Source organism: Lygodium microphyllum, chromosome 17, assembly GCF_053477565.2.
Source record: "Lygodium microphyllum isolate KBCC chromosome 17, Lygodium_microphyllum_v1.1.10, whole genome shotgun sequence".
Taxonomy (NCBI): Eukaryota; Viridiplantae; Streptophyta; class Polypodiopsida; order Schizaeales; family Lygodiaceae; genus Lygodium; species Lygodium microphyllum.
This window is the reverse complement of record NC_141151.1, coordinates 73,923,790-73,936,337: the sequence shown is the minus strand read 5'-3', so window position 1 is coordinate 73,936,337 and position 12,548 is coordinate 73,923,790. Positions and strand designations below refer to the sequence as shown.

Genomic DNA, 12,548 nt, shown 5'->3' with positions numbered 1-12,548 from the left:
TGACCAAATTTCTCCACACAAAATAAGAGCCTAATTCCCCATGTTAATTTAGAAATATATTTTTGCATATGTCTACATTCTGAAATGGGACCAGTAGTACACATAAATTCCAATATTCATGTGTAATGTCTAATGGCAGATATATATGTCTTCTCTCTGGTAGAACATTAGCATATCCATGAATTGCAATATCTGTCTCTTTCCTGGAACTAAGCAGTACACACACAATGTCGTTAGCGAATGTACAAATGTGTTGACATCCACGCATGTAAGCTAAAAGCTGGTCACTTAGGAAACTTGTTCTGTGTACTTTGTTTTGTCTTTAAGCAGGCTTTTGTAATTACATCGTCTTGTTTGAGTCCAATCTTTAAGCTTTGGGCACATAACAAGTTCAAATGTTCCCCTATCATGGAATATTTTGATTGTTAAGTTGAGCAGCCAGACAGTCAATGGCTATGCTGAGGGTGACCAAGGTGAACATGGACTTGAATACAAGAGTTTCAAATCGTTAAGCAAGCAGCCACAATGTTGATCAATGATACGCTGAGGGTCTTCACTTAAATACAAGCTCTTCATTTACATACAAGGTCTTCAACTTACATAAACTGAGATGCAAAGTGCTCAAAATGCCAAATAGAAAATGTGCCATATACAGAAGCTCTTACACTCAAATGGGTGGTCATAGTGCTTGGAAAAAATGCCCTAGTAGAAAACTGTGCTATTTACAGGTTCTTACACTCCATGTGTTGGTTGACACTTTGGAAAAGCTCTGCCATATAACTCCACAGGTAGTGTCAAAGGTACCTTATCCCGTGCCAATAATTGACAACCTGCTTACATATGCTACAAAGCTGGCTTTGCTACTCGCTCTTCTGTTGTCAACCCTATTATGTCATTTGCCCTCTTCAAACTTGCATGACAGTATCTGCCAAGTGAGTCCTGGAAATTTTTCAGAAACAGGAAATTAGAGATTAACCAAAAGGCAGGAATAAAGGACCACATTGAAGATGCAACATTCACATACTTCAAGGTCAAACTAAACTCACCTTGGTCACTATCCCAAGCCTCTCCATTTTCTTGACTGCATCATCAATGTCAAAATTGCATTTTTCTTCAAACTCCTCTTCCATAAGCTGTTCACACCGACTGTCAAGGTCCTGCACATGAATGGCAGTGCACATAAAACTTCCCTCTTCTAAAGAGCAGTGAAGCAAGAAATTTTTTGGCGACTCTGTACAAATATAAATTCAAAAACACACCTCCAGAGTCGCTCTCCCTTGTGAAATTAAAATAAAGTATGCCACAATTATTTCTTTCACCTGCAGAGAAGACAAGATTCGGAAATGCATTCCTTATTGAAAAGTATATAGTGCAGCACTCATCAACACGAATGAACATGTCAAGGTTACACAACAAATTGAACCATGCATCACAGGGCTTGATTTGGTTTTTGTGATTAGTCTCAGTAAAGTGCCCACCATCAGACAATATTTGACTAAAACTTCTACCACATGAAGCCATTGTCTTCAGAACAAAAGATATGCACCAGGCTGCTTCCACCTGTCTACAAAAAAGAAATGACTGGAACAAACCTCTTGCTGGATGACATCATCACACATATGAAGCAGTGTTCCCCTTCCGCTATCAAGCTGTTTCTCATACATTGATCTTGTTATGAGATTCTGATATTCAACAAGACTCTGTTGGAAACTGTCAGATTGACTGCCGAAATTAGTGCATCCACAAAAGTTTCAAAGACTGCACATAAGCCAAGACTTGATAAAGATGCCAGCCATAATGAGAGAGAACTCACGTCAAAAATATCTTGACACAATAACCAACTATGCCACCAAGAATAGCTAAGACTACCCAGAAGTCTGCCTTCGGCATTTCCATTGAGGTCACCAGGGTAACCTGCTTATTTCAGTGAGTTATTACTATCAAACAATCAATCGTGGTTCCAGCACTAAAAGCTCTTGTTTTTGAGACTAAAAGTTTAGCATACCAGACCGATTCCTGCTGAAACGAGCAACTTAGTCCAGTCCATGGGAGTCAATCCAGGGTTCTTTTTCTCTGGCTGATACAACCACAACAACAATCTCATAGAAAATAATTTAACGGATAAATTTTGTAAAAGATACATTTAGCTACTCCAAAAGAAGAGGGATGGGTTTAATCTATTGCCTTTTTGGGTTTTCTTTTCTTTCTTTAGTTTTGTTGTTTCCTTTTTTAATTTTTGGGTGGGGATTAACATCACTAAAGTCATGATCCCAATACATACATTGCTCAGACAAATGAAAGGAAACATTGCCTAAGCTAAAGCTAAGTTCTGAAGCTGAGAAAAGCATGCTAGACGACTGTAGATCTATAACCATGCTAGGCAGGAGCAGGGCACATGCACATGCAGCATGAGAAAGCATGATAGTGCTAAGGGGGAACAAGAATCCTGAGGAGAAACTGGCTCAAGTGGGGAATTGTGTGTCATCTGAGAATAGCCCTCATGGACGTGGACTTGACTTGGATGGTGAGCCGGGCACCCTGTGAAATGTGTAACAATTGAGCTGGATTCATCCATGCTAGCAGTCTCTGTCTCACCTCTTGGGCCGTGGGCAAGTGAATCTGCAAGCCTCTATGGCTCTATCCAGGTCTACTGTATAAGGTATGCTGTATACAAAGATATGCAGATATGTACACGGGCGCAGTGCGTGTGACTGCATGTCTCCACCTCGATGATGCAACCTGCTGTCCACCTCGAAGTACGCTGCAATCTGCCCGATCTCCTGCTGGAATCTGCAATCACAAGTGAGAAACAGTGTGCTGGCTGCCGGCTATAAATAGCCTGAGAAAATGCGATAAAATATGACAGATCGGCTGCATTAAATGCAGCCGACTGGTACAGATCTGGCCGACCTGCACCAGACTGCCACGTGGCAGCTGACCTGGCTACTGGCGTGGCAGCTGGTCTGCTCCGTCAGACCCTGTCGGATCCGTCAACCTGCTCCGCACACTGTAAACCTCTCGGGTGGCTGTCCGGCTGGAAAACACACTGTATACTGCTGTGCAAACCCTAACTGTGTAGAAACCCTAACTGTGCCTGTCCAGGGGATGACAATCTCTGTCCAGGGGATGACAATCTCTAACAGACTCCCCCTATCCTAGTATAGTGCATGTATGGTGACTCCCTACAACCGGTCTATGACTCACATAAAGGGGTAGTTCCTTCGATTAACACCTGGACTTTACATACACACACATAAACAGAGACCTCTCTCCCTCGCTCAACACCAAATTGGCCCCCAAGACCGGCGCCCCTCTCGGTATTTCTTTATCAATTAAAAGATTGAAAATTACAAAAATGGTAATGTTCCAAACTACATAACCTGTGAACAGTTGGTTTTCATCTCTTCTAAGTAAAATCCCAGCTACATACGAACAATACAGCATGTCCAGATCAACATCCCTTACTGTCCAGCATGTGCACAATTCACTGTTCTTACTGTCCAGCACACTGTTCTTACTGTTCAGCATGTGCAGAGTTCACTGTTCTTATTCAACATGAGCAGAGTTCGCTGTTCTTACGATTCAGTATGTGCAGAGTTCATTGTTCTTATTCAACATGAGCAAAGTTCACTGTTCTTACGATTCAGCATGTGCAGAAAAAAAAACACAGAATTGTACCTTCGATGGAATCAATCCATCATGCAAAGCATTTCTTCTGAGAATAGAGGGAGAGGTGATCAGAGGGAGCAAGCTCTACCTCCGTGCTTGAGTCAAAGACGTAGAAGTACTCTCCATGGCTGGTTTTCTTGTAGCAATCTGCCCTCAACTCCTCCAAACTTCATTCTCTCATCTACCCCTTATGCCTATTACGTTTTTTTTATGTTCTCTCTCTCTCTCTTTCTTTTGGGAATTTGTGCCACATGGCATACATGTAACAATTTTCCCGTTTAAACCTTCCGGTCTAAAATTCTCCAAGATCAGTGCAAAATTTGACCTCGGCACAGACCAGAGAATTAATCCTCGTGTAAAAATGAAGACAATGACGCGAACAGATTCTAGGGTCCAAAAATAGTAACTCCCTAAATTTTAGGGATGGTGACCCCTACATTCCTCAAGTTGTTATGTGCAACTTTTATCATTGTGACCACATCAAAAGTGTAATGTGGCTCAGTTACAGTGACTTTTATTCCGTGAGTATTCTCACATGTGCACCTTCTATATTGGCCAGGCTCATATTCCTGCACCATCTCCAGTGGCTAAGCACACAAGCCCAAACCACTGACATTCTATTCTTCAGTGCCCATTCAATATCGAACTGGTCCTAAGGCTCAAACAAACTCATTAGTCCAATTTGTCCCAATGGCTGCCTCTTCTGGCCATGCAAAGATCCCGCTTATTCCAAGAGAACTCTAGGGGTAAAAAGCAACAACAACAAAAGAAAAAAAAAAAATATTTATATATGTAAATAAGAAAAGCAACTGTAAAAAGTATCACCACCTGGTGACACTCCCCCAATGGAAGATGTCCCTTGAGCAAAGTAACAATCTACAATGTTAATGTCTTCGATGCCACAAGTTTGATCATCAAGCAATGGACTATCCGAGTAGAAGGCTCTACAACAAGTGGCCACTCCGTAGTAGGTAGAGCCTACCCCTATGACGGATGATGGATCCACCAAAGTCCAACACCACTAGGTAGATGCAAGGCAACAATCAACTTTTATCATTGCAACCACATCAAAAGTGTAATGTGGCTCAGTTACAATGACTTTTATTCCGTGAGTATTCTCACATGTGCATCTTCTATATTGGCCACGCTCATTGTCCTGCACCATCTCCAGTGGCTAAGCACACAGGCCCAAACCATTGACATTCTATTCTTCAGTGCCCATTCAATATGGAACTCGTCCTAATGCTTAGACAAACCGTTAGTCCAATTTGTCCCAATGGCTGCCTCTTCTGGTCATGCAAAGATCCCGCTTATTCCAAGAGAACTCTGGGGGTAAAAAGCAACAGCAACAAAAGAAAAGAAAAATAAAATATTTATATAAGTAAATAAGAAAAGCAACTGTAAAAATTTATCACCACCTGGTGACACTCCCCCAATGGAAGATGTCCCTTGAGCAAAGTAACAACCTACAATGTTAATGTCTTCGATGCCACAAGTTTAATCATCAACCAATGGACTATCCTCGGTTCAAGTAGAAGGCTCTACAACAAGAGGCCACTCCGTAGTAGGTAGAGCCTACCCCTGAGACGGATGATGGATCCACCAAAGTCCAACACCACTAGGTAGATATAAGGCAACAATCCAAAGCTCAACACCCCAAACACATACTCAAACTACAAGTGATACACCTCATCATCCCATTCTTTCCCATCCGTCCCCCCCTCCTCCGCCCCCCCCCCCCCCCCCCCGCCTGCCAAAAAAAAGAACAAACCCATCCTCTTCTCACCACCTCTCCCCATCCACTAGTAAGACATTGAGAAACACATACCGTCAATCTCACCTACAAAGAAGCAATGAACAAGCAAAACTATGGAGACTAATAAGCAGCTCCACTTCATCTTCATCTACTAAGGGTTGCCCTTACCACACCCAATTTTTTCTACAAGAATTCATTTGCAATGGACCTTGGACATATTTGAACATTGTGGGCTATCCCCCTTCCTTTGGAGGTTGGAACCTTTGTTCTTGGCAAAGCCCTAGATGGCAAGATACATTTACTAGCCCCTCTAATGGTCCATGCTATGCTTTCATCATTCGAGCTCTCTCTTGGTTCAAACAGACACTAGATAAGACCATTAGGCGTAGATGGAGGAACATAATGTTTTGCTAGTTCAAAAGGAACTAAAGCTGCTCTTAGAAGACTAGCCATTCTACATGATGGACATACACTGGGAGCATTTACAAGGTATCCCCACCTTAGCATTATTCTCCATAGCACAAAGCAGTGGCACCTTCCCATGAAATCCTATGTGGCTAGTACCATAGAGGACCTACTACTAGAGTATAACAAAGACCCACTTCATGGCTTGGCTATTGGAGTCTCAATCTATCGAGCAAGAGGCCAACATGTGATGTCTCAACCTTGGGGAGTGCACATCTATTCAAACCTAGGGTACCGTCACATGTCCTATACTTCTACCTCTTTCATCTCTGTGACTATACCAAGCACAAATTTGTTACAGTCAAGTCTAGACTGTTTAAAACCAGTCCCCCATGAAGTGCCATCACATGTCCTTTACTTCTAACTCTTTCATCTCTTTGACTATGTCATGCACAAATTTGTTCAGCCAGGTCTAGTCATCACCATGAGTTTATAATCGATATATTCGTATATCAACATGCTTCAGTTCAATGGAGCGCATGACCCAATAAATTGATTGTTCAATAGGGTTTGCGCTCATTGATGGTTGGATATTCTTTTATGGCATGAACACAAGCCATCTTTCTCATAAGTTAGACATGTCAAGAAAGTACTTCCACATGGGTCTTTCAAGTTTTAGGAGTATTCAATCAGCACACATGCCCAAAATGGTGGGGGGTATCCACATTTATAGGACTCCAACCTTCCTTTCCTGTTGGAGAGAACATGAGACTATTCTAGCAAGACAAACTCGAATTCTTTGAATCATGCTCAATATCCGGGATTTCTACATTGGGATCCTCAACACCAATGCCGACAAAAGTTAGAACTACAGCTACATTCTAAACTGATGTGGTAACAAGTCTACTAGGCATTATTGCTTATTGGAATGTTGGAGATAAGTTCAACAATCTAGACACTTGGGAGGATCAACAAGGCAATGCTACAATTTCTCAATGTATTGCAAATATAGAGCAGGAGGCTTGGAGGCCTCTCTCCATGTTGGTGCCAAAATTGTGTGGAGATGCCCTAACTTTCATCAAAGAAAAGGCTTTGTGGAGAACTGTAACCAGCCTATCTTCTCGGATAGGGTGGTTTAACCTGATTAAGCACTTAATTACAGCAATCAACAAATGAACATAAACGGAAATGCTCACTTTACCTTCATAAACTTGGACAGTGGGCACCCTATTGGCCCCAAAACCGGCGCCCCTTTCGGTATTTCTTTAATTTCAATTGCTAATGGATAAATTACAAGCCGAGATTTCATAATCTCCTTGGCTGATTCAAAAGCCCCTTGCTATTCCAATAATCAGCAAAGCATTCGGGCAAATTGCCCCTTGATTTTCACCCAGGACTTGCTCTAATGGAACCCCAGCTGGTCAAATGCTGCCCCTTATTCACAATAGATGGGCTCGCATCTGAAATCCTCACAATTCCACAAATTTCCGGTGCTGATTTCAGTGTATGATGCCTTTGACTGATGGCACAGGTCCCAAGGTGGCTGCTAAACCCTAATTACTGCTGTAATTTAGGGTTTACAGCAGTAAACTCTCTATTGTCCACCAAATTTGACTGTACTCTGCTACCAATGGCTGAGAATTACTGAGAATGCTTGAGCATAGACTAGAGGAGATGAGAGAATGTTGTAGAGAGAGAGAAAATCAACTGAAATGTATCTTTTAATTCGTAGCTCTGATGGCACCAACAGCTTCAAAAGGGGGGTAAAACACCAGCTTTGCTAGCTTTGCTGGCGAGCCCTCCTCTTCTACCGCCGCCTCTCTTGAGGCGGAAGAGAAAACCTACTGCCCCCTGTCCTGTCGCAGCGCGCAATCAGTCGTCATCGCCTCTCAGAGCCAAATCTGATCACCTCCTCTCCCTCCACCAAGCTCAGAATGGCTGCAATTCAACTTCCACCACCCTCCAACAACCTTCTCCCTAGTTGTATGGGAAAGTTTTGCCAAGTGGCAGCCTTCCTAATGCATTTTCAGCCATTAAATTAATTTTTCAAAATTGATTAATTCTGAAAATTAATTTCAGCCCTTTTGACTCTGCCCAAAATTAAACATGCCCATCTGTAATTAAATTGGCTAGGCCATTTGCAACTTGGAGTGGTTCCCAACCTTTGTTGACCCTTAGACTAGCATTAATTAATTAATTAATGCTAGTCCCTAGTGTCACCACTGACACTTAATGGCCAAACAATTATCCTAGGGTCCAACCTCGCACCAACTGACCACCAAAACCCAGTTGGCATAACTTAACACAACTTTTGCCTTTAACACCCACTGCATCCTCGAGGTCCTTGGCTCGTTCCCATGAAATAACTGCCATGTGTATCACATGTGCTAAACAACCTTGCACATTTGATTAATAACTTAATCAAATGTTACTAGCAAGATTAAAGCATCTCAAAATTTCACGTCCCCGTGTGACAGACCTCCCCCAGTGCAATCGTCCTCGATTGCACTGCATTGGGCCAAAGCAAAAGTATATAGCACTGGAATTTCAATTTGGCATGACAGTCACCACAACATTGGCTATTGTTGTCGAACCTTTGCATATGCGCAAAACTTATTGAAATTTTCCAGCCAACAAAACATAATAGAAAACTGAAAAACAGTCCAAAACTATTGCTAGATACTCATGTTTCTCAACCGTTCTGACTTCAAAACCATAGTAAAGCATATTCTCAGCATAAACCATGGCTGAAACAATCAATGACATTCATTTACATGCGGCTGTCCATGGAATCAACTGTAAACCATTAAAAACTGAGCATGACCTGATCATAAACTGATCATGAACTGATATGAGAACTAATCACAAATGGCTGCAAATGTAACTCCAAACTGATCACAAGCTGATGGTAAAAAAACTGATCAGAAACTGAGGCAAAAACTGATGCAAAATTGATCCCAAAGTGATCATAAACGATTCTCAAATTGATCAAAAACTGAGCTGAAACTAATCAGAAATTGATCTCAAAACTGAGGCAAAAACTCATGCCAAACTGATCCAAAACTCATGCATAAGTATAGTCTCAGAGCGGCGGTGACAACCATACTCATATACATGTATCTCACAGTGACTAGTACATCGAGTAGTGACCTCATGGCAGACATACTGTCAACACAGTACCTTGGATCCATGCTAAATACATCCGAGATCCACTACATACGAGAGCTGTCCAAAACCAGTGGAGTGGAAGTGCTACCTCCCCCTTAAGCATCAGGCAATTGCTCCGAACCCCCGCTCTGCTGAACTTGAGTAAGTCCGATCCAAAGTCAGCTCTAACTGAAAGGCATCGAGATAAAGTTGCAACAACTGAGGATGGTCTGCCAAGTCATCCTCTTCCATCCATATTGCATCCATTGGTGAATAGTTTTGAAACTTCACCGAATATCTTCTGGAAACTCTACCTCTGACCTTCCTTTTCTTATGTGCCAAAATCTGCTCAGGTGCCAAGATCTCATCTAGTTTCTCAACCTCTAGCTGAATTTCAGCAGATACATCTTCTGGCACATCACCACAAAAAGGTCTCAACAAACTGACATGAAAGGCATTGTGTATCCGCCAATGTGGAGGTAATTTCAGCCGATATGCAACATCGCTGATCTTTTCCAACACTTGAAAGGACCCATAGTATCTCATGCTTAACTTTGGATACAACCTCTCTCTTCCCTTCATCTTTTTCAGCCTTGCCTTTTCGAAACGCAGCAATATATAATTGCCCTCTGCAAACTATAACGCACGTCTATGGGGATCAGCTACCCACTTTTGCTTGTCCTGTGATCTTTGAAGTGCATATTTCATATTTACATAGGTTGCATCCAAGCTTTCCACAAAGCGATCAGCCTCAAAGATCTTATCCTTAGTGTGCAAAATAAGTGGAACCTTCTTGCCACCCTCAACCATCTCAAATGGAGCCTTCCCAGTGGAACCATGCACCGTATTGTTGTATGCAAACTTAACCAATGGCAAATACTGCTCCCACTGTGTCTTGTGGTCTAAAACATAGCACCTCAAAAGATCCAACACTGTGAAATTTGCTTTCTCAGACTGACCATCTGTCTGTGCATGAAAGGATCATGAGAATTTCAGTGTGCTACCCATATTCTCAAACAACCCCTTCCAGAATAGACTGGTCATCGGAGGGTCTCGATCACTGATGATCGACTCAGGCATACCATGATACTTGAAAATGTGCTACATAAATAATCGTGGCATATGATCAGCCTTTATCTTCTTCCTCACCGGAATGAAATGGGCTTGTTTACTAAACCTGCAAATAATAGTCCATATCCCATCATTCCATGTAGATGTCCTAGGAAGCTCAAAGATAAAGTCCATAGCAATGCTTCGCCAAGGCCTATTTAGAATAGGCAAGGGCTGCAACAAGCCCAGCATGTTTTGCCTATCATGCTTTACCTTCTGACATATGATCCATGCCCTAACATACTGCTCTACATCATGCCTCAAAGTTGGCCAATAAAAGAAATGATCCACTGCCTTGACTATTGCATCAATACCTCTGTGTCTTGCATAGGGAGGAGCATGACTTTCAATGATCACTCTAGGCCTCAACTGCTTTGTGACACACAGTCGTCCATGCATCATCAAAAATCCATCTCTTAGCATAAAATGCTCATGCCTTTGGCCATTGCAAAGCTGATCATAAACATTAGCAAAGTCCGAATCAGCAGTATATCGCTCTTTCATGGCATCCAACTCAGTGTGATAAACCATAGTGACGACTAAAATTTGTGGCTTATGTGACAATGCATCAGCCACAACATTCTTTTTACCATCAATGTGTACAATCTGAAAATGAAACATAGAGAGAAAATTTGCCCATCTCATATGCTTCTCTAACAACTTTGTTTGCGTCAGAAAGTACCTCAAAGTCTGATGGTCTATCTGCACTGTAAAATCAGCCCCCAACAAATAATGTTTCCACGTAGACACTACATGAATTATGGCCAAGAGCTCTTTCTCATAAACCTATAAATTCTTCTCTACACCGTGGAGAATTCGGCTCTCATAAGCCACAACTCGGCCATCTTGCATAAGGACACCCCCAATGTTGTTACCACATGCATCACACTGAACCACAAATGACTTCCTTAGATCAGGCAACACAAGCACAGGATCTGAAGTCATCTTTTCCTTCAACTTTTCAAATGCTGAAATTTCCACTGTTGTCCATCTAAATTGCACATCTTTCTTTTGCAAAACATGCAATGGAGATGCAATTTCAGTAAAAACCTGCGTACATACTTCCTATAGTAAGAACATAAACCCAAGAAGCTGCAGATCTCATGAACATTCTTCAAAGCTGGCCATAAACGTATTGCTTCAACCTTAGCAGGGTCCATACGAATACCATCAGCCGATACAATATGTCCCAAGAAGTGGATTTCATGCAAAAAGAATTCACTCTTCTTGTCATTGATAACCAGCCTATGCTTACGTAGCTCATTGAAAACAATGTCCAAGTGCTTTCTATGCTCCGTCTCATTCTTTGAATAGACAATCATGTCATCAAAGAAAGTACCCACAAATGCTCTATGTGGCCGAAAGATGCGATCCATCATCCGATTAAAAGTGACAAGAGCATTCGTAAGTCCAAAAGGCATGACAAGAAATTCATATAACCCAAAACATGTCCTAAAAGCTATCTTAGGCACATCCTCTGGTCTAATGCGTATCTCATGATACCCACTTTTCAAAACTATACGTCTGAATATTGTTGGCCCCTACAATTTATCCATAACATCATCGATCTGAGGGATCGGAAAGCGGTTCTTTATCGTAATCTTGTTCAGAGCACGATAGTCAATGCACATACGCCATGAACCATCCTTTTTTCTGCACCAAAAGCACCGGAGAACAGAAAGGAGATGAGCTGGGCTGAATCAGTCCTTTTTCTAACAGCTCATTTGCCTGACTCATAATCTCCTCCTGTTGGGCTGCACTGACTCTATAGGGTGATTTATTAGGAGGGCTACTTCCAAGGATAAGGTCTATGCCATGATCTTCAGGTCTTTCAAGTGGTAGTTGCCCTGGAAGTGACTGAGAGAAGCAATCAACATACATTTTCAGAAATGATATGCAATCCTTCTCTAATTTAGACATATTTCCAACATTCTCACTATCATCCTTATCCTTAGCAAAAACTAAATACATTGAAAGATGATTTTTCATTACTTTAGAAATAGCAGCTGCAGATACAACAACGACAAATTTCCCTTTCAACTTTACATCAAGTGTGAGTGTCTTTCCCTTATGTTGAATAGTGATCTCTTTTGCATATGAATCAATCACTGCATGCATACGGTGGCACCATGGCATACCAAGCAACACATCACAACCCTCAAGTGGAGCAATGTAAAACTCTTCGCTGTCCATATATCCTTGTATGTGTAACCGAAGCTTTCCAATGAGTGATGTGACAGGTTCTGCATGACCCTTACATGCCATTCCAACTTCCCCCATGGCTCCCATCTCATCCTCTTTGATGCCTAGACGGGCTGCCATGTAGGTAGAGATGAAGTTGGCTCGTGCACCATTATCAAAGAAGATCAACGCATGCTGATCCCTAATTTTTCCCCATGCTCTGCACAACTCAGTAGCATCATCATTGGGCTTATCGCTAACAAAATCGGATACCAATCCC

The 12,548-nt window shown here is 41.9% G+C and overlaps 1 protein-coding gene across 5 annotated transcripts in view; it reads right to left on the bottom strand.

The window, feature by feature from the left end:
* Window positions 1-549: 549 nt before the first annotated feature.
* The window catches only part of LOC148022040 (aminopeptidase (DUF3754)), a 72,846-nt gene continuing 60,847 nt past the window's right edge, over window positions 550-12,548 (bottom strand). For 4 of the 5 annotated variants that reach the window (XM_087697641.1, XM_087697638.1, XM_087697639.1 and 1 more), the window contains 6 exons: window positions 2,006-2,077; window positions 1,814-1,914; window positions 1,593-1,722; window positions 1,260-1,319; window positions 1,047-1,157; window positions 550-939 (listed from right to left, as the gene is read on the bottom strand). In XM_087697641.1, coding sequence (XP_087553767.1) covers window positions 844-939; window positions 1,047-1,157; window positions 1,260-1,319; window positions 1,593-1,722; window positions 1,814-1,914; window positions 2,006-2,077 — 570 coding nt within the window. In that variant the 3' untranslated portion in view covers window positions 550-843. The remainder of the gene's footprint in view (window positions 940-1,046; window positions 1,158-1,259; window positions 1,320-1,592; window positions 1,723-1,813; window positions 1,915-2,005; window positions 2,078-12,548) is intronic. The other variant, XM_087697642.1, reaches the window with a different exon arrangement.